The sequence below is a fragment of the Rana temporaria genome, chromosome 1 (assembly GCF_905171775.1).
Source record: "Rana temporaria chromosome 1, aRanTem1.1, whole genome shotgun sequence".
Classification (NCBI taxonomy): Eukaryota; Metazoa; Chordata; class Amphibia; order Anura; family Ranidae; genus Rana; species Rana temporaria.
In genome coordinates, this window is record NC_053489.1 from 411,931,586 (window position 1) to 411,954,779 (window position 23,194).

The 23,194-nt window shown below is 44.4% G+C and overlaps 1 protein-coding gene across 2 annotated transcripts in view; it reads right to left on the reverse strand.

The window, feature by feature from the left end:
* PRAG1 (PEAK1 related, kinase-activating pseudokinase 1) overlaps positions 1 to 23,194 on the reverse strand; it is a 47,912-nt gene that overhangs the window by 20,071 nt on the left and 4,647 nt on the right. The window contains exons 1-3 of one of the 2 annotated variants that reach the window (XM_040324628.1): positions 17,641 to 18,081; positions 4,628 to 5,038; positions 100 to 1,622 (exon numbers count right to left, since the gene is read on the reverse strand). In XM_040324628.1, the coding sequence (XP_040180562.1) occupies positions 100 to 1,622; positions 4,628 to 4,966 (1,862 nt within the window). In that variant the 5' untranslated portion in view covers positions 4,967 to 5,038; positions 17,641 to 18,081. Of the gene's footprint in view, positions 1 to 99; positions 1,623 to 4,627; positions 5,039 to 17,640; positions 18,082 to 23,194 lie in introns of those variants that run through there. The other variant, XM_040324619.1, reaches the window with a different exon arrangement.

The window sequence follows — 23,194 nt, forward strand, 5'->3', positions numbered from 1 at the left end:
TCAGAAGGACTAAAAATCACATCAAAAGTCATTCTGCTACGCTAAATGTAAACCAAAAAAAAAAAAAAAAAAGAAGCCCACAGGGTTAGTATCACTTACCTGGGCTGTTTCTTTGGTGGAGGGGGTGGCGGTTGACTGGAGCCTTCAGCTTCAATATTTACTTTTGAAAGTTCAACAGGACAGGAAGCAGATTTACTCATGCCTTTTTGACCCTTAAGGTCATGCAAGGTCTCATGGTCATCATTATTAACGGCACTGGCCGCAACAAGCTGTGCACTGCTTACATCACTTGTCCTTGACTGTAGCAAACCAGATGACGTCTCCTCCTCCTCTTCTTCATCAATCCTGCACTGTCGGTTCCATGTTGTTGGGAGGAATCTTTGCCTGCGTTCTCCACTCGCTAAGCACCTGTCATTCATCTCCAAAGATTCCTTTTTATGGGAAACCGAGGATAAGATCCCAGACGTGTGTGTTGGGGAGGAAACTCTGGGGAAATTTAATTCATCGGGTTTGTTGGATTTGGATGGTACGGTGAAGCTGGTGCTGACCTGGTATTTCTGAGATAAGGAAGAGTGGTATTTTCTATTCTCCTCAGATTTTGCCTGGACTCTTTCACCCCAGACAAACGTGGGTGACAGACTCAGATTCTCGACAGATGATGGACTACTGCATGCCCATTCAACTCCAACCGCAGAGTCTGGACTGCTTAAATAGATTGTTCGATTGTCTTCTTCCGTGTGAGCAGCCATGACAGTTATCCTGGCGGCCACATGTGTCATTGACTCTTGAAGCACTCGGTCATTGCTTACTAAGCGTTGATCCTTGTTTGCATTGTCCTCTGGTTTGTTACCAGCCTTCTCGGTCTGTCCTACACGTTTAGTTACAGCTTTATCTAAAACAACTTTTCTTTTAGTGCTCTCAGCATATATTGGCTCATTGTTTTTGTCATCTGCAGGTACTGTAGATGAGTGAAACTCAGAAGTCTGGGAATTGGAAAAAGTTGGTGATGCAAGAGGACTGACGCATGACAGCGTCTCTGACTGGTTGTCTGACTCAGATTGCAGCGATACTTTCATTCTGCTAAAATACGTGCTCTTACTGGATCCCAGATCTGAAGTGTGGCAGTTTCTGCCATCGTTTACGGGTCTTGTTTGGTTCCAAAATCCTGCAGCGGCTCTGACAGAAGTTTCACAAGCTGCATTGCCTCTGGAAATAACAGTTCCATTTGTTGACGACCTGTCAGTTCCACAGCTGTAACTGCTGGCAGTCTTTGAAGAAAGCAAAGAGGATTCTTCTTGAAAGCACTTGAGTTTTCCAATCTTTCCATCATTGCTTTCTCTCGAAATCTGGGCAAGTTCCTGTTGAGAAGGTGGCAACTTTTCCTTGAGAAATACAGCTTTGTCAACTTGACCACCAAAGTGGCTCACATATGTCATATTGTGCACAGCATTTATTTCAATATTTTTATCAGGACTTGCCAGTCCATTGAAAACATATTTTGATGGATCACTGGGAGAACCATAGCTGTGGTTAAAAGGCTTGCCAAAGTTATCCAAAATAACTTTTGAGATATCCCCTGATTTCAAAATTGAATTGCTCGTTGAAGACACTTTCCAACTCACCTAGAGTTAAAAAGAAAAACAAACAAACAATCAAAACATATATTTTTGTAATGTACATATCATGATACTGAATAGTGTGCAATAATTTTGGAATTCATCTTTCAGGTATTAATATTTAAAAGTTACAGATTAAGGGCCATATTCTCAAAGAATTTACGCCGGCGTATCAGCAGATACGCCGACGTAAGTCCGATTCTAAGGCCGTCCTATGTTTAAGTGTATTCTCAAACTGAGATACACTTAAACATGCCTAAGATACGACGGCCTGCGCCATTGTATCTTAGGCTGCAATATCTACGCTGACCGCTAGGTGGCGTTTCCTTTGTGGTCAGTGTAGAATATGCAAATGACTAGTCACGCCGATTCTCTAACTTGCGCGTTGTAGTGATTTTACGTTGTTTCCGTAAGCGATACGTGGCGTAAAGATAAACATGCCCCCTAGGTGGCGTACTCAATGTTAAGTATGGCCGTTGTTCCCGCTTCGAAATTTGAAAATTTTACGTCGTTCGCGAATAGGGCTGGACGTAATTTACGCAATGACGTAAGTCGTCCGTGAATGGCGATGGACGCCATTTACGTTACCATCAAAACAAAGGACGTCCGTGAGACGTCATTTAGCGCAATGCACGTCGGGTAATTTACCCGACGGAGCATGCGCACTACGATCGGCGCGGGAGCGCGCCTAATTTAAATGATCCACGCCCCCTACCAGGATCATTTGAATTAGGAGTGCTTGCGCGAGTGGACTTTACGCTACACCGCCGCAAGTTTACAGGTAAGTGGTTTGGGAATCAGGCACTTGCCAGTTAAACTTGCGGCGGAGTAACGTAAAGGACATACGTTACGCCGCCGGAGATCTATAAGAATATGGCCCTAAATATTTTGTATTTCATCAGCCTATTGCTTTTTTCATAAACACAAGCGCTAAACAGTAATACATTTTGTAAATTTGCCATCTAGTACACAGTTGTCAAACACAAGGCCTGCGGGCCGAATCTGTCCCTCCAGGCCATTTCATGTGGCCCTCGCACCTCTCCTGCAGGAGAGCTCCAGCCCTCCTCTGGTCCTCCTTCAGACCCTTGCTTTCAAGCAATGCATCCAGCTTCTTCCCAGCAGCAGCATAAGGTAAGGGGGCACACTGTGATGTAAGGGAGAGTGGGGGACTCAACTTCTGATGGTGGGGTGGCTCTTTACATCTAATGTAAGGGGAAGGGATGCGCTGGACATTTAATCTTACAGATACAACCGGCCCTTTTGAGGGCAATCATAATGCTGATGCGGCCCACAGTGAAATTGAGTTTGATACCCCTGATCTAGTATATTTGTTTTATTCTGTCACAAATCCTAAAAATAAAGGGGATTACCGTATTTTCCGGCGTATAAGACGACTTTCTGGATGCAAAAAAATGCATCCAAAGTCGGGGGTCGTCTTATACGCCGGGTACGGTCTCTGCCATCACTCACTTTTTTCCTGAATAGGCGGTGCGGTGACAGTCTCCGTGCTGCGAGCGTCAATGATTTAAAAGACGCTCCTTCTCAGCGTGTTCTGTGATAGGTGGAACACAAATCTTCCCAGCAGCGCCTCTGTTCTGTGTTCCTCCTATCACAGATGCCTTCTCATCCTCGGACGAGATGAGAAGACGTCCCTGATAGGCGGAACACAGAACAGAACAGAGGCGCTGCTGGGAAGATTTGTGTTCCGCCTAACACAGGACAGTCTGAGAAGAAGGCGCATCTTTTAAATCATTGACGCGCGCAGCACGGAGACTGTCACCGCACCGCCTGAAAAAAAAAGTAAGTGATGGCACTGGGGGGCAGGTTCAGGCACAGTGGGGGCAAGCTCAGCCACAGTGGGGGCAAGCTCAGGCACAGAGAGAGGGCAAGCTCAGGCACAGAGAGGGGACAAGCTCAGGCACAGAGAGGGGACAAGCTCAGGCACAGAGAGGGGACAAGCTCAGGCACAGAGAGGGGGCAAGCTCAGGCACAGAGAGGGGGCAAGCTCAGGCACAGAGAGGGGGCAAGCGATGGCACAGAGAGGGGGCAAGCGATGGCACAGAGAGGGGGCAAGCGATGGCACAGAGAGGGGGCAAGCGATGGCACAGAGAGGGGGCAAGCGATGGCACAGAGAGGGGGCAAGTGATGGAACAGTGAGGGGCAAGTGATGGCACAGAGAGGGGGCAAGTAATGGAACAGTGAGGGGCAAGTGATGGCACAGTCGGGGCATGTAATGTAATGGCACAGTGAGGAATGTAATGTAATGGCATAGTGAGATTTGAAAAAGCCTGTTTCTGTCAGCGGTTCTGGCTACCCCTCAGCTTCCAGAAAGACTAGTAAGAAGGGGGTAGTCTTATACAGTGAGTATATCACAAAACCAAAATTTTTCCTGGAAAATTAGGGGGTCGTCTTATACGCCGGAAAATACGGTATGCCAAATTTCAGGATAATGGGCAGGGCTGTGCACTTTATTCTTTTCAAATCAGTGGCCAACTGTAAAATTAAAACCACTAGTTATAGTACAGAGACCGCCTAAAATTATGGAGCCATTTATTCCAAACTGCATACAGCTGTTTCAGGCTTTTTTTGGCCATCATGGCTTCTATGAAGTAGGGCCCGGGATCCAACGAGACATTATAGCCATACAGGTTACACTGAGAAGGGATAAAATGAACCAAAAAGACCCCCATTAAACAAGCAGGTTTTTGGGATATACAATGAAATATGTGAATACCTTATGCTTTAATTTGCTACACACTGGTTCAGTGGAGGGACTTTTTAATTCCATTTCTTCACACTAATCTAGTCAATATAGCCCATACACATTCATTTGAAATTCAAGTACACAGCATGGATCATTATAATTATTATTAACTTTTTCTACTGGATACCACTATGTGCCGTTATGAGATAAAGAAATGTAGGAAGTAAATTGTTAAGGACACCCTTTGTCCCCCCAGGGACTTATCCCCTTACTGTTATGCCCACTCCTCCATCACATAAACATATACCTGAGTTAGAGTCTCTGTGCTGTTCATCTGGGCCCACTCCTCTGCAGTATCTGAAGTAATCATAGTTGGTTTTACTGCTATGGTGGGCTTTGAATAAAGAGCAGCAGTTATAATGTCATCGTCTTGGTTGTTGCTGTCTGACTTGGTCCTAATTCCATTAAGACTTGGCAAGGCTGGCAAGTTGCTGGTCTTTCCATCTAAGGGGGCTTGATGCTTTCGGTGGTCACTTTTTGGATGAAAGCAGTTCTTGCATGATCCGGGTTTCCAGATGTGTTCCACAAACTCGTTGCACACAGACATTTTCATGCCCTGACCGATCAATGTGACGGATCTATGCATACTAAGGCCAGGATTACTTGTCTCATCTTGTGCACATCAGTGTGCAAAGAAAATAAAGGCTCCGTCACGAATCTAAAAGAAAACAAAAACCAGTTTTTATTTAAAACTACGCAACTTTTTGGCATAGGTGATAATGGAGAAACCAAATGTGCTAATTAACAGCTGAACTCTATAAATGCATCTAAATACACACATTAAATACATATAAGGGAGCGGATTTACCTGCCAAAGGACTTGTATTCCTGTCAGTACAATTTTAGGATTTACACAGCATTGCCCTACCTGGCAGGCAACTGGAGAAGCAGCCCACTGATGAGCTCATCTCCCTGTCACTCTGCTCCCTCCTCCTAGAAGTATGTCCCCTGTTAGCACATGAGCATTGGAACACATTTGACTGGAAGAGAACACTGCAAAAGGCTGATACCAAGTCAGTCAGATGGAACACTACGGCCCGGTTTCACGTAGCACTTACGCCGACGTATCTCGAGATATGCCGCGTAAGTTTAAATGTGTGCCGTCGTATCTGTGTGCCGTGCCCACAGAACTAGATACGCCTGAAAATAGGCTTCTTCCGACCGACGCAAGTTTCCTACGCCGTTGTATCGTGGGCGCATATTTACGCTGGCCGCAAGGGGCGCTCCCATTGATTTACGATTTGTATATGCAAATGAGTGATATAAGCTGATTCACGAACGTACTTGCGCCCGGCGCATTAATATACGCGGTTTACGTAAGACGTACGTCCGGCGTAAAGTTATTCCCCAACTATGAGGCGCAACTCATGCAAAAGGTATGGACCAGGGAACAGCCGTCGTATTTTACGTCGTTTACGTAGTAGTACGTGAATAGGGCTGGGCATAGGTTATGTTCACATCGTAGGCAGTGATTCAATGTATCTTAGGGAGTATTTTCAACGTGATTCTGAGCATGCGCACTGGGATGGTCGTTCGTTCGGCCCATCATTTGCATGGGGTCACGCTTCATTTGAATGGATCACGCCCACTTCCACCTACTTTGAATTAGGCTGGCTTACGCCTACGAATTTACGCTACGCCGGCGCAACGTTGGGAGCATTTGCTTTGTGAATCCCATGCTTGCCTCTCTGCGTTGCGTCGGCATAGCGCAGGGATATGCAATTAGCGGACCTCCAGCTGTTGCAGAACTACGAGTCCCATGAGGCATAGCAAGACTCTGACAGCCACAAGCATGACACCCAGAGGCAGAGGCATGATGGGACTTGTAGTTTTGCAACAGCTGGAGGTCCGCTAATTGCATATCCCTGGCATAGCGTAAAAGAGATACGCTACGGCGGCATATATATGCGCCGATGTATGCGAATCCGGCCCTACTTGTTTAAAAAATAAATTTAATGATGTATTAATGAATACAGAGCTGCCTTAAAGTGTTTATAAAGGTTTAAGGTTTTTACCTTAATGCATTTCCAGCATGAAGGTAAAAAACCTGTGTGCAGCAGCCCCTCCTAATACCTACCTGATCCTCATCGCAATCCAGCGATGTGCACAAGAGCCTCGGCTCTGTGGGGGCTCTCACTCCTCATTGGCTGTGGCTCCAGCTGCTGTTAATCACAGCCAATGAGCCAATTAAAGAGGGGCGGAGCCAAGCCACAGCTGTGTCTGAATGGAGATGTAAAGCAGCAGCTCAGGAGCACTTGGCAGGAGGCTGGCGCCAGGAGCACCAATGGGGGACCTGAGAAAAAGCAGATGGGGGCTGCTCTGTGCAAAACCATTACACAAAGCAGGTGAGTATAACAGTTTTTTTTTTAATGCCTTTAATATAACCTTAAATGTATGTACTTTCGATCTGCATGGACCTAGATGGTACAACACACAAAGCACTTGGTAAAAAGTGCAATACCCACGGCAACCGATAGGAATCCACTTTACTGAAGTCAGACCAGTAAAGAATTCATAAAGAAAGACACTAAAGCCTAGTACACACTTTTTTTTTCAACCCAGTGGGGCTGACAGCTCAGGTCAGAGCTGATGTACTATCAAACTGATGTTAGTACAGCAACCTGCCCTGCTGTTCCATTGCCATCTGATAGGGGGATGGCCCCCTCGCCAGAACACTCTGGGCAGCGCTCTCAGCCATTGGCTGAGAGTGCTGACCGCGTGCCAGTTGGCAGACCTTTTTCAGTCATGCCCCTTTGACAGAAGCCAGCTGAACGTTCGACTTTTGTCCAACACAGGCTGAACGTCGGCTGATTTCTATTGAACCGACCAATGCCATCTAACATTAGTCCCATGTGCTTGTTAAAGCACATGTCCAATGTTTGTAGTGACTAACAATGAGAGTCAAAAGTTCTAACTAACCCTGCCATGATCATTGCTACAGTATACTATTCATTTTCACATTGGGAGCGAGACAAAGGTTCGCCATCACTGGTCCATCACTGGTCTAGCATAACAATGTAGTAATTACTGTGCCCAAAAGATGGGCTAAAAAAAAAACATTGACCACTAAAACAATGAATGTGCAAAAAAAGTGTTGGATACACATAGATATATAATAAAACGCCAATAAAATAGGAAGCAAAAAATTACTGTATGTACTCGAGTATAAGCCGAGGCACCCAATTTTACCACAAAAAACTGGGAAAACTTATTGACTTGAGTATAAGCCTAGGGTGTCCATCTGCAAGTCTAACTTTGCCTCACTGTGTCCATGCCTCACTGTGCCCATGACTAGACTTACGTTTAACATGGGAGTCTATGGAAGGGGTGCCTAGCTTTGAAAAATTGATGTCCCCCAGACAACAAACTTTGCACACTTGTAGAAATTGGGCTACATGTGTGCCAAGTTTGGGGTCCAGTGGACCTACGGCCGGCTGGTAACGGGTACCCAAAGTCCAGGAAATCATGCGCAAAAAGGTTACTTGAGTATAAGCCGAGGGGGCCATTTTAAGCACACAAAAAAAAAAAATGTGCTGAAAAACTTGAGTATATACAGTGATGCTGCGTACACACGATCATTTTTCGGCATAAAAAAACGAAATTTTTTAAAACGTCATTTAAAATGATCGTGTGGGGGCTTCACATGGTTTTACGGCTTCTGAAAAACGACCAAAAAAAAAATTCGAACATGCTGCATTTTTTCACGTCGTTTTTTAAAATGTCGTTTTTCGTGTTGTAAAAAATGATCGTGTGTGGGCAAAAACTACGTTTTAAACCCGCGCATGCCCGGAAGCAAGTTATAAGACGGGAACGCTCGTTCTGGTAAAACTACCATTCATAATGGAGTAAGCACATTCATCACGCTGTAACAGACAAAAAAGCGTGAATCGTCTTTTACTAACAAGGAATCAGCTGAAAGCAGCCCAAAGGCTAATAAAACTTCCCCTTTAGAGTGCCGTAATACGTGGTGTACGTCACCACGCTTTGTTCATCATTTTTTTAAAACGATGGTGTGTGGGCAACGTCGTTTTTAATAATGAAGTTGGAAAAACTTCGTTTTTTTTCCATGATGACAAATTTCATTTTTTTTCCATGCCGAAAAACGACCGTTATACTATTAAAAAATGTAATAAAAAAATGCACAATTCCAAAACAATTCAATTGATTATTACTATACTTTATATGTTGTTTTTATTTTTTTACCTTCAGCGATCCCTGAAAACTCACCTCTTCAGGGAAGCCTATCACGTCTCCAACTAATCTTTTACCACTTCCATCAGCTCATTCCCCACAGTTACAACCTTTTGTACCACCTGCCCCACCCTATTAGATTGTAAGCTCTTCTGAGCAGGGCCCTCTTAATCCTCTTGTATTTTATTGTATTGCAACTGTATTGTCTCCCTTTTATATTGTAAAGTGCTGCGTAAACTGTTGGCACTATATAAATCCTGTATAATAATAATAATAATAATAATAATATACTTTATATGTTGTTTTTATTTTTTTACCACTTGTTTTCCTAAACTTTCCAGATTACACATTTCTACATGTAGATGTTACAGGACATTCGCGTCACAAGTTTTTAACAATATCAATTTGGTCTACTGGACATCTTCAGTCTTTGTGTGGCTTGGATAGAAAATTGCTTTTCTTCTTTAGAAAAACCACAAAAAACACTCAAACTCACACAATTGCCTCCAAAAGACCCACTGTTGTGACCTTCAATGGAAAATAAAAAAAAGTCCAGGTCTGGAAAGGTTTTAATGCCATGAAATGATTAGCGTGATTCATCGAGTACTTAGCTGAAAGGTAGAGGAAGCCCGACCCTGTGTCTTATGAATCACCGTTACTTTTATGATGCGTCATGCAAAAGATATGCAATTCAGCTTTAGGCAAGCTTTATCAAACATGAACCCACCCCACGATCACGTCTATTCTGCACACAAAAAAAAAAGAAGGATTCTGATACTGAATAAGATATCAGCCTATGCTAAATCAGCAACACCCTTGTGTTCATTGTCACACACAGATCTTTGTCAAAACAATTAGGTCCTGCCTCCTGTTACATTACTTTTGTCAGTTTAATGACAATTACACGCAGCACCTTGAGCATTTACCATATCAAAAAGTGAGCTTTACGATTTCACAGCTGCTTAGTTTTGCTGATTCAGCACTTCAAACAAGAGAATTTTGCACCAATTAGCCACTTGTACAACAATTCTTTTTAAACTAACCGCTTTATTTCTCAACACAATATTAAACTAGGTGTAAACCTAACTCACATGTAGTTTGCTTTATCACTGCCATTTTATTTTTATAAAAATACTGTTTTTTACTTTTTTTGCTGCATCTCAGTTCTGATGGTCTCTTTATAAACCTCTCCATGTCTACATGCATGCACTCACACACACACACACACACACAATTGTATTTTAATCGACTTATTCATTAAAAGAGAAGTACCGTATATACTCGAGTATAAGCCGAGTTTTTCAGCACATTTTTTGGTGCCGAAAATGAGTCACTTTTTTGGCACCTGATCTCCCGGACTTTGGGGACCCGGTACCGGCCGGCCGTAGGTCCCCTGGAACCCAAACTTGGCACACATATAGCCCCACTCTTCCTCTACAAGTTGTCCGTGGGGACCTAAGGCCGGAAAGCACCGATTTTTTCAAAGTCGGGCACCCCTTCCATAGACTCCCATGTTAAATGGTAATTTCTCTGGTAAATTTGGGGACCCGGTACCGGCCAGCCGTAGGTCCCCTGGACCCGAAACTTGGCACACATGTAGCCCCAGTTCTCTTCTACAAGTGTGCAAAGTTTGCGGTCTATATACTCCCATGTTAAACGCAAGTCTAGTCATGAACACAGTGAGGCATGGACACAGTGGGGCACAGTGAGGCATGGGCACAGTGGGGCATGCAAATGGACACCCTAGGCTTATACTCGAGTCAACAAGTTTTCCACAGTTTTTGTGGTAAAATTAGGTGCCTCAGCTTATATTCGGGTCGGCTTATACTCGAGTATATACGGTATGTTTATTTAATTTTTGTTGCTATACTTACCTCAGTGGATGCAGCATCAGACTGATGCTGCAGATGTTCCTCGGCGTCTCTGCACAGAGGACTGAGCCACCGAACACCGCCAATGGATCGGTTCTCACTCCTCTCCGAGCAGATCGATGCTGACTATCAGTCAGCATCTCTTCTGCTCTTCTCAGCGCTTACTGGAGCACTGAGCCGTGGAGGGGCGGGGAATTGCCGTCTCAGTGGCTCGCTGAGACTGCCATCAATGAAGGCAGCTGGTGGATCCAGACTTGGAAGTCGGGCAGTGATGTCAGCAGAGAGCGGACTTCAGACCGCTGAAAACGGGTCGCAGAGTGCAAAATGAATTGCACTCCTGTGACCCTTAGGAGAAGCCCAGCCTAAAAAGCTCAGGCTGGACTTCTCCTTTTAATATCATGAATTTAAATCATACGAATTAATTTTTGGCCATTATTGGCACCTTTAGTGCAAGAAAAGCTCAAGAAAAATGCAGTCTGCAGTCTTTAATCACCTCTTGTATTATGTCCTCAGTCTCTAATCATCTCTTGTGTCATGTCTGCAATCTCTTACTTAAACACACTGCTAATAGTATTAGCAAAATTTCCATTCGGTGCACCTCTAGCAGACGTGATACAGGAGATGGTCAGAGAACGCAGACATGATACAGGAGATTAGAGGTCGACCGATATGGGTTTTTCGCCCTGATATTTAGAATCAGGGCGGCCGATGCCCGATGTATGATGCTGATTTACCGCTAGTTTATTCTCTAGGGTACCTGCTTTCAGAAAATACATAATATTTGTGGGTTTTGTGTAATCTTCGGGACTAAAATTATTTTTTAAACAAGTGTGCAAAAAGAAGAAGAAAAACGGCTCTAGCAGCAAAAAGGTTAAATCACCTGGCTATAAACATGCTGTGAATGGTGGTTTATAACAGATGTAGTTGCTTTACACTGAATGTGTCAAAAAGGTGTGGCCATCTGCTGCAACCGGTATATGCCAAGAAAATGCCTACTAGATGTTAGGGCTTGTTCACGTACCGACATTGCAGTGTGCTTTAACGCACTTGCTACCGCATACGTACACATATCGGTGGTTACATGCGGTATGCTCCAACAACGTACTCCCAGTTTGGGTGTAATTCACATAACGTGTACTGGTAGGCGTCCTCCGATAACACCTTATCATTGCACTTTGAAAACCATGAGTCCTTTTGACCTGTGATTTTCTGTTCAGATGTTGGCTTGCCAAGAGTTCTACACCCAACCCCCAAACTTACAAAAACCAGCAACACTTTTTACCCGGCCTACCTAGAAACGCTGATAGGATTATCATTTACTGGGGTCATGTGTCACATAAACTATTACACCTTCAGACAACTGCTGATGAATTGCATGATCCATCCTCCTGTGACAAGTTTAAGGCAAATAAATCACGTAAAAGATAACACAACCAATTATCAGCTGCCTTTAACCAGTGTTTTGGAGCCTCACTCCATGACCCCTTCCACACTGAGCCGTGGCTGCGTTAGCGATGTTTAATCGGCACTTTACGGCCGCTAGCGGGGTGCTTTTAACCCCAAAGAAGGGGTTAAAAGCGCCAGCTTCCGAACCGCTTTTCAATGGGCGGGGCGTTTTGGGAGGGCCACCTTTAACCCCAAAGAAGGGGTTACCTCGGCGGCTGTCTCTGGTCCTTTCTGTAAATTACCGACCACAGTCATGCGAGAGCTCGCATGGGGGTGAGTAATTGCGGGTGCGCTCCCGTGATACAGCGAACGGCAATAGCCGCTCAATGTATCACTCTGCCCTGCGTCACTGGATGCGATTGACAGCAGCGCCAGCCAATGGCTGCGCTGCTCTCAATCCATCCGCTCAAGCCAATCAGCGGCCAGGCTGAACGGCGAAGAGGATCTCAGGACCTGCGCGGGACTTTCGAGGGGTCAGGTAAGTATAACGGGGGCTCGGGGGGGGGGGGGGGCGGCAACATCAGATGTTTTTTCACCTTAATGCATAGATTGCATTAAGGTGAAAAAAAAAATTCATTAACTCCTTTAGGCTGCATTCACACCTGAGCGTAGCGTTTTGTGGCGTTTTTTACCGCGATTTGCCGCGACAAAACGCAGCGTTTTTTACCGCAATTTTTTTACAGGTCTAGGGTCACCAATGTAAAACGCCCAAATGCCCAAATTCGAGCGACAAAAAAGGGTCCAGAACTTGTTTGGGCTTCAGGCGTTCGGCGTCAGGCGTTTTGTAGTAGAGATGTGAACCATCTCCATAGAGAATAATGTATTTTTTCCCCTCTAGCGTTTTGGGGCGTCGCGCTTCAGTGAATGCAGCCTTTAGGTCTTATGCACACTGGACATTTTTACAGCAGCCGTTTTTGGCTTCAGACATTTTTTTCTAGTCAATAAACCTTCCATAATGTTATCCTATTTTGGCTGGGAGGGTATTTTGTCTTTTTTTTTTAACTAGCGGATTCCGAGAAGCGTTTTTCAGCTGTAAAAACGCTCTAACGTCAAAGAACCATGGCTCACCAGTCTTTAACGTTTTTGATTTATTAAAGAAAAAAAAAAAACACCAACGTGGAAAAACGCTATTGCAAAAACTTTAAAAAAAACTGAAAAACTCACTGCAAAGCTACTGGGTATTTTAAGGTCCAGTGTGCATGAGGCCTTAAAGTCCTGTTATGTCCATGCCTAGGCTTTTTATGTGCACGGACTTGCTTACATACACACCATATAAAATAAAAGGTGTAATGGTCTCGGGTACAAATTCAGCTTAACAAGCTGAAAAGCTTTGTCGGTGACAGTAAGGACATTGAAAAATATTCAGTGAACAGCAGTTACCATTCAGCTTCTCATTGTGAAGCCAAAGAAGAGGACAATTCATGAGTTTTACGCAATCCCATGTCACCTAAACCAGGCTGCCGTGTAATTCATGCATTGTGCATTTCCTTTCATGAACAGCTTGCTGTAAAAAGCATTGCTGAGAGCCCAATAAACTTAATAGCTGTTGTTCCACCATGAGCTTAGAGGTCTGCTCTTTACAGCAACACATGACAATTGAAAACTACCTGGTAGGAAGGGTATTTGCTGTGCAACGCTTGGCATACCAGATGGATATGGCTCATTCTTTGCTGAAGAACAACACCCAGCTTTTATTCATTTAGGCATTTCTGCAGACTGAGCGTCTTTCAACTTTAAAGCTGCATTCACACCTGAGTGTATCGATTTACTGGCATTTTTTTATTTGAGAGCGTTTTTAGAAGCATATTACAAGTGTCTTACAGCTTTTTTTGTTTAGCCAATAGAAAGCACTAGGGAGAGGAGATAAGGGGTGGAGAGCTGCGGTTTGAGGAGAAAATGAGCAACAAAATGCGCATGTCGCACATTTTCAGGTGTTCCCATTGAAGTCTATAAGGCCCAATCTACCAAAAAGAAGCTCAAGTATTTGTGCTTCAGGCGACAGATCACTCAGATGTGATCAGGGGCCATTGAAATTAATGGGATTTGGCTTGCTGAACGTTTAGAGATACAAGCTTCAAGTAGAAGATCGCTCAAGTGTGAACAACGCCTTAAACTGCCAAGCATTGGTAGCTTTGGCTTGTTCAACCTTCAGACTAAAGGCAGCCATAGTGTTAGATATAGTTAGAATCTTGGACAGTTCAACAGGAACCGGCTGAGATTCGAGCCAAGTCTGGGCATGCTGAATGTACACAAGTTGATCAATCGGTCAACTTGGGTACAACTAGCTTGTCGGATTTTACATGCAATTATTGCCACATGCTGTTATAGCAGAAGAGATATGCATAGCATACTAGCTCATTATGAATTACTTACATCGAAGCCCCCGCACCGGTCCTCATACCCCCGAACGTCGGGGCGACATCTCTCCCGGAGTGACTTCTGGGTATCACGGGCTCCAGGGCTGTGATTGGACGGCACACTGACTGACATACGTGCCATTGCTTTAGTGCGCATGTGCCGATGACATTGGCACATGCAGGGGACAGGGGGATATCTCCTAAACCGTGCAGGTTTAGGAGATATCCTGGGTAGCTACAGGTAAGCCTTACTATAGGCTTACCTGTAGCATAAAGTGGTTGTAAAGGGTTTACAACCACTTTAACCCAAGGTTGCAGAAAAGAAAAATCGCTATGTCCATGTCTGGCTTTAACAACACTCCCGTCCAGCCCATAGCGGATTGATGACCAAGCGGAACTTTCCTCTCAAAAGGTGCTGTGCTGCGGCGCGATTTGTCACTGGATGTGTTCATGAGACACAGCCAAACACTGATTGCTACACGCCAGCTGCCATGTGATCGCCGTCACCAATCACAGCAGATCTCTTGACAATTGTAAACAATCGATGGCTTCTTTTCATGCCATTGTATACAATTGTGTTGCTAGCTGTGACTGGCCACATTGATCACATGGTACACACAGGACCAAACACAGCACATCTGTATCATATGATTAGCTTTGGCCAATCACAGCTAAATCACAACAAAATGATGCAGACTGACAGAATACCCAAACAAAGCCTACATCTGATTTCTTCGACAATTTTCAACCCAGCTCCTTCAATTTTTAATAACAAAGAACAAGTGAGCACTTGGGAGGAAAACTAAGAATGTCGGGCAAGAGGTTGGTGACAGCTGAAACCCACTAATCAAATTTCGTCTGGTTCCTAATGAAAATCGCTCAGCTTTAATTTGGGACTTAGTAGCCTTTAGAATATGATGCAGAAATGGACAAAGTATGTATAACTAACTATAATCAGTGGCGGATTACGGATAAAATCAATAGTCTGCCAATGGAACATCAAGCAAGGCTGGCTGTGTTTTTAACATTGCAGATGTTTCGGAGACATGGGCCCGGATTCAGTAAGATTTGCGCATAAATTACGGAGGCACAGGGCAACGATTTTGCCCTGCGCCCCCGCAAATTTGCGCCGCTGCCCTCGATTCACGGAGCAGGGGGCGGGAATCATTTAAATTAGGCGCGTTCCCGCGCCGATCGTAAAGCGCATGCGCCGTCGGGAAACTTTCGTCATTTGCTTCAAAGTGAACGTGAATGGCGTCCAGCGCCATTCACGAATCACTTACGCAAACGACGTGAAATTCAAATTTCACGACGCGGGAACGGCGGGTATACTTTAGCATTGGCTGCCCCTACTATTAGAAGGGGCAGCCTTATGCTAAAGACGCCGTACGGAAACTCCGTAACTTGCGTACGCAGGGCCCGCGCAACATTGTGAATCGGTGTTAGTATGCAATTTGCATACTATACACTGAGCACAATGGGAGCGCCCCCTAGCGGTCATCGCAAGAATGCAGCCTAAAATCTGCGTGGCATAAGAGCCTTATGCCACGCAGATTTTAGGCTGCAGTCGGCGTTACGATGTTCCTGAATCAGGAGCATTCGTAACGCCGGAGCAAGTCAGCAATTGCGCTGCGTAACTATGGTTACGCAGGCGCAATTGCTCTCTGAATCCGGGCCATGGATTTTACTTTTAAGGAGTGGAAAATCTGCATGTTAGGTGAAGAGTGGGGACAGTGGCCCAGCAGGTAGTCCAATTGTTGTAAAGTGATTCAGAATATAGTGCATGGCCAGCAGTACTTGCTTTACCAGGACCTATAATGCTATCAATACTTTGTACACGGCCAGAAACAGTATCCATAGACATATGATAAGCATCACCTGATCTAGCTGGGGGGTACAGATTGACTAAACATAATGGAAGGAGCACCTTTCACATGATCTCAGCTGAAAGGTTTGGACCAGGGTGTGACGTTCATACAAAGCAGAGCCTGAATGACAGGCAATTTCCAACTTTGGCTAGGATCAGGTGACAAATGCTCCAGCCTCTGGTCATGTGACCAACATTGAAGGTAAAAGATCTAATGTAAAAATGACCATCACTAAAAGAGTATAGGTGAAAAAGCAATAAGATAGCTTAGCAAGTAACATGGGAACCTGTTGTAAATGCCATTTAAATGCATGCATGAGTTTACTTTTTAGCCTCTTCAGCTGGTTCAGCAGGGATTGGCCGAGCTTCAATTCATGTATGGGTAGGCTAATTGTACTCAAATTGATCAATGAACTTGTGTACAACCAGCCTGTTGGGTTTTTGCCAAACAATCGGTGCCCCCGGCTATATCTGGCGCACTTGATCAGTGTATTCTGATTGCGGGGAAGTTTCCCTGCTGTCAGAATACAATATCAAAGTGGGAAGAATTCCCCCATCCACCCCCCACCCCACTGGTTGAACGGGTTTACTGCGGTCGGACTAAAAAAAAAAAAAAGTGATAAAACTACTGTAGATTGCAGTAGATAAGATATCACAATGCAATCTGCTTCACATGTTGTGTGATGTGACAAATGGGCTCATTTCAAGCAGAAACGGAAATGTTGTGGCTGCTATGGTATGTCAGATCTGGAAATAGTTACAGGTGTAACTCATTCAGATGGAATTCAATCCAGATACTTTAGTTTCCCAATGTAGGTTGTAACTTGTACAACACATACATACACACACACACACACATTATATTAGGGCCGAAACAACTAATCGATTATGAAATTAATCGATTACAATTTTCATAATCGATTAATCGGCCAGTAACATAATGGGGTTAAAAAAACTAAAATTAGCCCTTTATAGTACAAAAAAGCAAATTGCTACTGTAAATATTACTTTCACTGTCCCACAGTAAAAAATTATCCCCTTACAGTAGCGATTATTTGCTCTTTTTGTTTTGTAACCCCATTATGTTACTAAACATCTCAGGCCTGGGGTCACACCTCTGTTTTTTGGTGCTTTTTGCAGAAACACACTACAGTTCAGTACATGTTTTCCTATGGGACACGTTCACATCCATGATTTTTTTTCAGCTGCTGCGTATTTGGAAAGGGCAAGGACTTTTTAATGCAAAACGGTGCTATTTTTATTTATTTTTTTGGTTCAATATACTTCAATGGAGAAGCTGCAGAAAAGCATGTAATGTGTTTTTGCGGCAATTTGTGTTTTGTAATCTGCCCAAAATTCTTTTTAAATGCACATTTTTTTTTCTTTAAGGCTATTATGCGATTAATCGAAACAATAATCGGCCAACTAATCGATTATGAAAATAAATAAAATTATATATATATATATATAATCTCACACATATACATACATGCACAGCGATCAGCCATAACATTATGACCCCCCTTACCTAATCTTGAGTAGGTCCCCCTTTCTGCCACCAAAACAGCCCTGACCTGTTAAGGCATGGATGCCACTTGACCTCTGCAGGTATGATGTGGTATCTGGGATCAAGCTGTCAGTAGCAAATCCTTTAATTCCTGTAAGTTGGGGGAGGGGGGCTTCATGGATCAGACTCGTTTTTCCATTACATCCCATAGATGTTCGATTGGATTGAGATCTGGAAAACGTGGAGGCCAAGTCAACACCTCAAACTCGGTGTTGTGTTCCTCAAACCATTCTCAACCCCTTGGCCGGCCGCACGCAAATATATGGCCGCTCAGCGTCAAGGACCATACAGCTGTGCCAAAAGTGTGTGCATTGCGTGCTACCACAGTTACCAATGCCTAACCGAAATGTTTTCAGATCACGTGACCGCCAATCACCTGCTCTAAAGCCCCGCCTCCCGGTGTCATAAACCTCTTAAATCAGTTGTCATCAACCCCGTCCTCAGGGCCCACTATCAGGCCAGATTTTATGTATTACCTTGGGGAGATGCAGACTAGAATAGTGCAATCACTGAGCAGCAAATGATATCACCTGTCATGTATTTCAGTTATCTTGCAAACCTGGCCTGTTAGTGGGCCCTGAGGACAGGGGTGATGACCACTGTCTTAAATGGTAGGGAGGCATCTGCTTTAAAAGGTTAAACCATTTTTTGCAGTGTGGCAGGGCACATTATCCTGCTGAAAGAGACCACTGTCATCAGGGAATAGCATTTCAATGAAAGGTGTATCCGGTCATCAACAATGTTTAGGTGGGTGGTATGTGTGAGGGTAACATAAATGCACTTAACCTATTAGGCCCCTTTCACATTGAGGAGTTTTTCAGGCGGTACAGCGCTAAAAATAGCGCTGCTATCCCGCCTGAAAAACTCCTGCCCAGCTACCTCAATGTGAAAGCCGAAGGGCTTTCACACTGAGGCGATGCGCTGGCGGGAGACAAAAAAATCTCCTGTCAGCAGCATCTTTGGAGCGGTGAGAGGAGCGGCGTGTATACCGCTCCTTCACTGCTCCTTCACATTGAAAACAATGGGAAACCGCGGCAATACCGCCCGCAATGCGCCTCTATATAGGCGCATTGCGGGCGGTATTAACCCTTTATCGGCCGCTAGCGGTGGTTAATACCGCACCGCTAGCGGCTGATTTCCACGGCAATCCCGGCGGTATAGCGCCGCTACTTTTAGCGGCGTTATACCGCCACCGCAGCTCCTGCCTCAGTCTGAAAGGGGCCTTAGTTCTTATAAAGTTATGGCTGATCAGGGTGTGTGTGTGTGTGTGTAATATATATATATATATATATATATATATATACACACACACAGTATTTACGGTATCTCATACATCCTATCACACACAGATCTTATCAGTACATATAGACCTATTTGACAATCTAACTTTCAGACAGGTCGTCCATTCAAAGATTGCTCACCAAAAATGAAAGGCTTTGAAAGATCCTGACTTCTTTGTTGATCTTCCTTTCAATCACTGCTGTCAAGTTGCTCCATCATGACTTGACAAAGGCTTAAATACGGTGCCACTTTATTGAAAGATCCATGTTTTTTTTGCCTTTTTCTACAGACCCTTTTTTTTAAACTGTACTGGAAAATCTAACTGTGAGCAGAAGAAGTTAACACTACTCGATTTCTACAAGTCCCAAAGATTTGCACAGTCATCATACATCCTCTGGCTCAGTTAAAAAAACTACACAGCAACGTAAGGATCTATGTTATTTTCAGTAATGCGACTAAGAGCCGGTTCACACAGGGGCGACTCGTCAGGCGACAAGTCGCCCTCCGCTCTGTTCAATGGAACCGTTCTAATAGGAGCGACTCAAGTCGCTCCGACTTAGAAAAAGGTTCTTCTACGACTTTGGGGGCGACTCGCATTGACTTCAATAAGGAAGTCATTTTGCAAGTCGCCTCTGAAGTCGTCTTGAGATCACCTTGCCAAGTCGCCCCCGAAGTCGTGCCGCCCCTGTGTGAAGCGGGTCTTATTTGTAAATCTTATTTGACTCATTGGCTGAAAATAACTGTCACTTCTGTGAAATTTAGGATCCCTATCCTGGTGTGAATGGAGCCTAGTGCATCATATTATCCAATGTAAACTTGGGTAAGAGAATTTGATTTACTAGCAGGAGGAATATGCAAACAGATAACTCATAATTTACTCAGTTTATTTCAGAAAGTTGCTCGCTGTGAAACAAGCCTGGAATTCCTGAGAAACTCTATGTGCAGGGCCTGATCAGCTCACATTCCTGCATCCCTTCATGCACAGATACCGCTGCCTTTGTTCTAAACTGCTGGGGAGATTCCCATTCTGCTAGGATCTTACATTCCACACCAAAAATAGGTCAAGGCACAATTTTGAAGCAAAGCATAAGCAGGCTGGCTGGTAATTAACATGTTCGTTGATTTAAATTAGTCTAAACTGAACCTAGGGCTTGTTCACACCATAGTCCATGTATTAGCATATGTATTACATGCGTGACTTGCATGCTATAATGATACAGTGAAGAACGACACAAAATGTAGCATGCCCCATTTGGTTTTCTGTGCCAACCAATGCAACACAATAGCAAATAAGACTATGGGGGGTATACACAGAATCTGGTGCATCTCTGCATAAAAACCAATCAGATTCCAGGTTTTATTGTCAAAGCTTAATTGAACAAGCTGAAGTTAGAAGCTGATAATTTACAATAGGTCCCATTTTTCTTTATCAACCAACTACCTATTTCAAGGGTATGCAGCCTCAGCACTCCAGCTGGTTTGAAACGACAAGTCCCACAAGGCACTGCAAGACTGACCTTCTCAATGGGACACAAATAGTAAAAATGCCCAGATATTCTCAATCTGTCTGGCGGAACGGATGGAAACAGACAGGCAGTCCATTTCCATCCGATTGCCTCTCAGAGGGAGTGGGACTGTGTCCGCCCTGCATAGTGGAGCCGACAGGGACCTCTCATTCCCCTGCTCAGAGGAGAAATCCCCCCCGCCAAGCAAGAAGATTCTGCTTAGCGGAGGCACCCATGTGAAAGGAGCCTTAGAGCCAGTTCACACCATAGCAACGCAGTCCAGATGCGTTCGAGATAGTTTACTGCAAATGCGTTTTTGACGCATTCCAGTGCATTCCCCCCCCCCCCTTTTTTTCCTAACCTTAAATAAGGACATACGTGTTCCAGTGCAGTCCAGTACAGGAAAAAATGCAGCATGTTCTACCTTTTTTTTCTGGAACTGGGATGCACTGCTGTGAACTATCGTGTTTCCCCCGAAAATAAGCTTGGGTCTTGTAATAATTTTGGCAATAAAGACACAGTAGGTCTAACCCTGTAATATGCCGTCTTCTCTCCCCCTCGCTCTCCCTGCCTGACAGGAATCCCCAGTGTGAACCGAGTTAAAATGCTTGTAAAATCCCATAATCCACTCTATTACAGTATTATATAATGTACAATGTGTGCGTTTCTGTAATATAATTGTGCCAAATACCTTTGTTAAAGTGCTGCTCTGCGCTCCGCCGCAGCTCTCTTCCCCGCAATTATATTACAGAAACACACATATTGTACATTATATACTACTGTAATAGAGTGGATTATAGGATTTTACAAGCATTTTAAACTAGGGCTTATTTCCCAGGTAGGGCTTATATTGCAGCCCTCCTGGAAAATAACGCTAGGTCTTATTTTCGGGGTAGGTCTTACTTTCGGGTAGGGTTGTCCCAATACCGATACTAGTATCGGTATCGATACTGAGCATTTGCGCGAGTACTTGTACTCGCGCAAATGCTCCCGATGCTTCCCCCGATACTTTTTTTCCCCCCCGAGAGTGGGTGGAGCGGGGGCAGAGAGCGGAGCAGAGCAGTCCTCGAGTATGGAGAGCTGCTGCCGCTTAGTCCCCTAAGAGAAAGCCAAGCCCCGAACATAACGGCTTTCATTTGAATAGCTGTGTGTTCCCCGCCGCGCCTCGTCATGTATAGCCCCTCCTCCTTGTCCGTAAACTTTGATAGGCAGATCACCCGTCCCAGGATTGGACGTTTAAACTGTCTATCAAAGTGCCCAGGCAAGGGGGAGTGTCTATACATGACGAGGCACGGCGGGGAACACACAGCTATTCAAATGAAAGCTGTTATGTTCCCCAAGTGCAAATCAACTAGATGGCCGCGGCGGCAGGGGCAGCAGCGGCGGGGCGGGGGGGGGCTTGGCTTTCTCTTTGGGGACACAAGGCTGTATTTAGGGACATGGCTGCATTATGGACAAGGCTGCATTATAGACAAGGCTGAATTTGGGGACATGGCTGCATTTAGGGACATGGCTGCATTTAGGGACAAAGCTGCATTTTAAAAAAAGTATTGGTATCGGTGAGTACATGGGGAAAAAAAGTATCGGTACTTGTACTCGGCCCTAAAAAAGTGGTATCAGGACAACCCTACTTACGGGGAAACACAGTATGTCATTGAAAACCATTTGACCTACTTTCCATGTGTTTTTGATGCAGAGGAAAAAAAAAAAACACACACACACACACTGGACTGCAGGTGGTGTGAATTGGCCTTTAAAGTGTATCTAGAGCCAAAACAATTCTGTTTTCTAAAAACTGGGGACGTTATTAAAACCCCCTTCAGTTGTTATTACTGCGGTCTGGGTTTCTGCTGGAAAGTTTCACTCTATTTGACTTAATGACCACTGTCTTCAGGTCAAATAGAGAGTTATGGGAAATCCAAAATTAGGCTGTTGTCACCAGATCAGGAATAGAAAGTAAGTCTTTCAATGGGGACACCTGTTCAGGTGACAGTGGTCTAGGGATCATCATACACCTTACAATCTGGCTGTAAAATTGTGTGCAATCAACTTTAAATTGCCCAAAACTTTGTAATAAAAGGAGCCCATAGGGTGCATTTAGATCTATGCGTACTCTAGGGCTGCTCATCCCTTTAAAACAGAACACATATTAATTACAGATTCTGGGGCCAATTTAAAGGGGTTGTAAAGGTAATTTTTCCCCCCATAAATAGCTTCCTTTACCTTAGTGCAGTCCTCCTTCACTTACCTCATCCTTCCATTTTGCTTTTAAATGTCCTTATTTCTTCTGAGAAATCCTCACTTCCTGTTCTGTCTGTAACTCCACACAGTAATGCAAGGCTTTCTCCCTGGTGTGGAGTGTCGTGCTCGCCCCCTCCCTTGGACTACAGGAGAGTCAGGACGCTCTCTACATTGCAGATAGAGAAAGGAGATGCGATTTTACACAAATTCCTGCACATGTGTAAACCTAGCTTCATGGGAAAGTCTTAGCGCATAGCAATACGTTTTTTTTCCATATGCAGCAGTGTAGTTTGACCCCTAATTATGAAAAACACACAAAACATAAAACGGTGCACACCATCTGCAGCTTGCCTGTGTTATTAGCACACACCAATTTGCTGATTGTGTTGCCTTTGTTATGCAGCAGGTGAAATGATCAGCCTATGGACACAAGGGGGGGAAATCCCCTGCAGCTCTGGAATGTTTATGGCATCAATAAAATTGTAAAA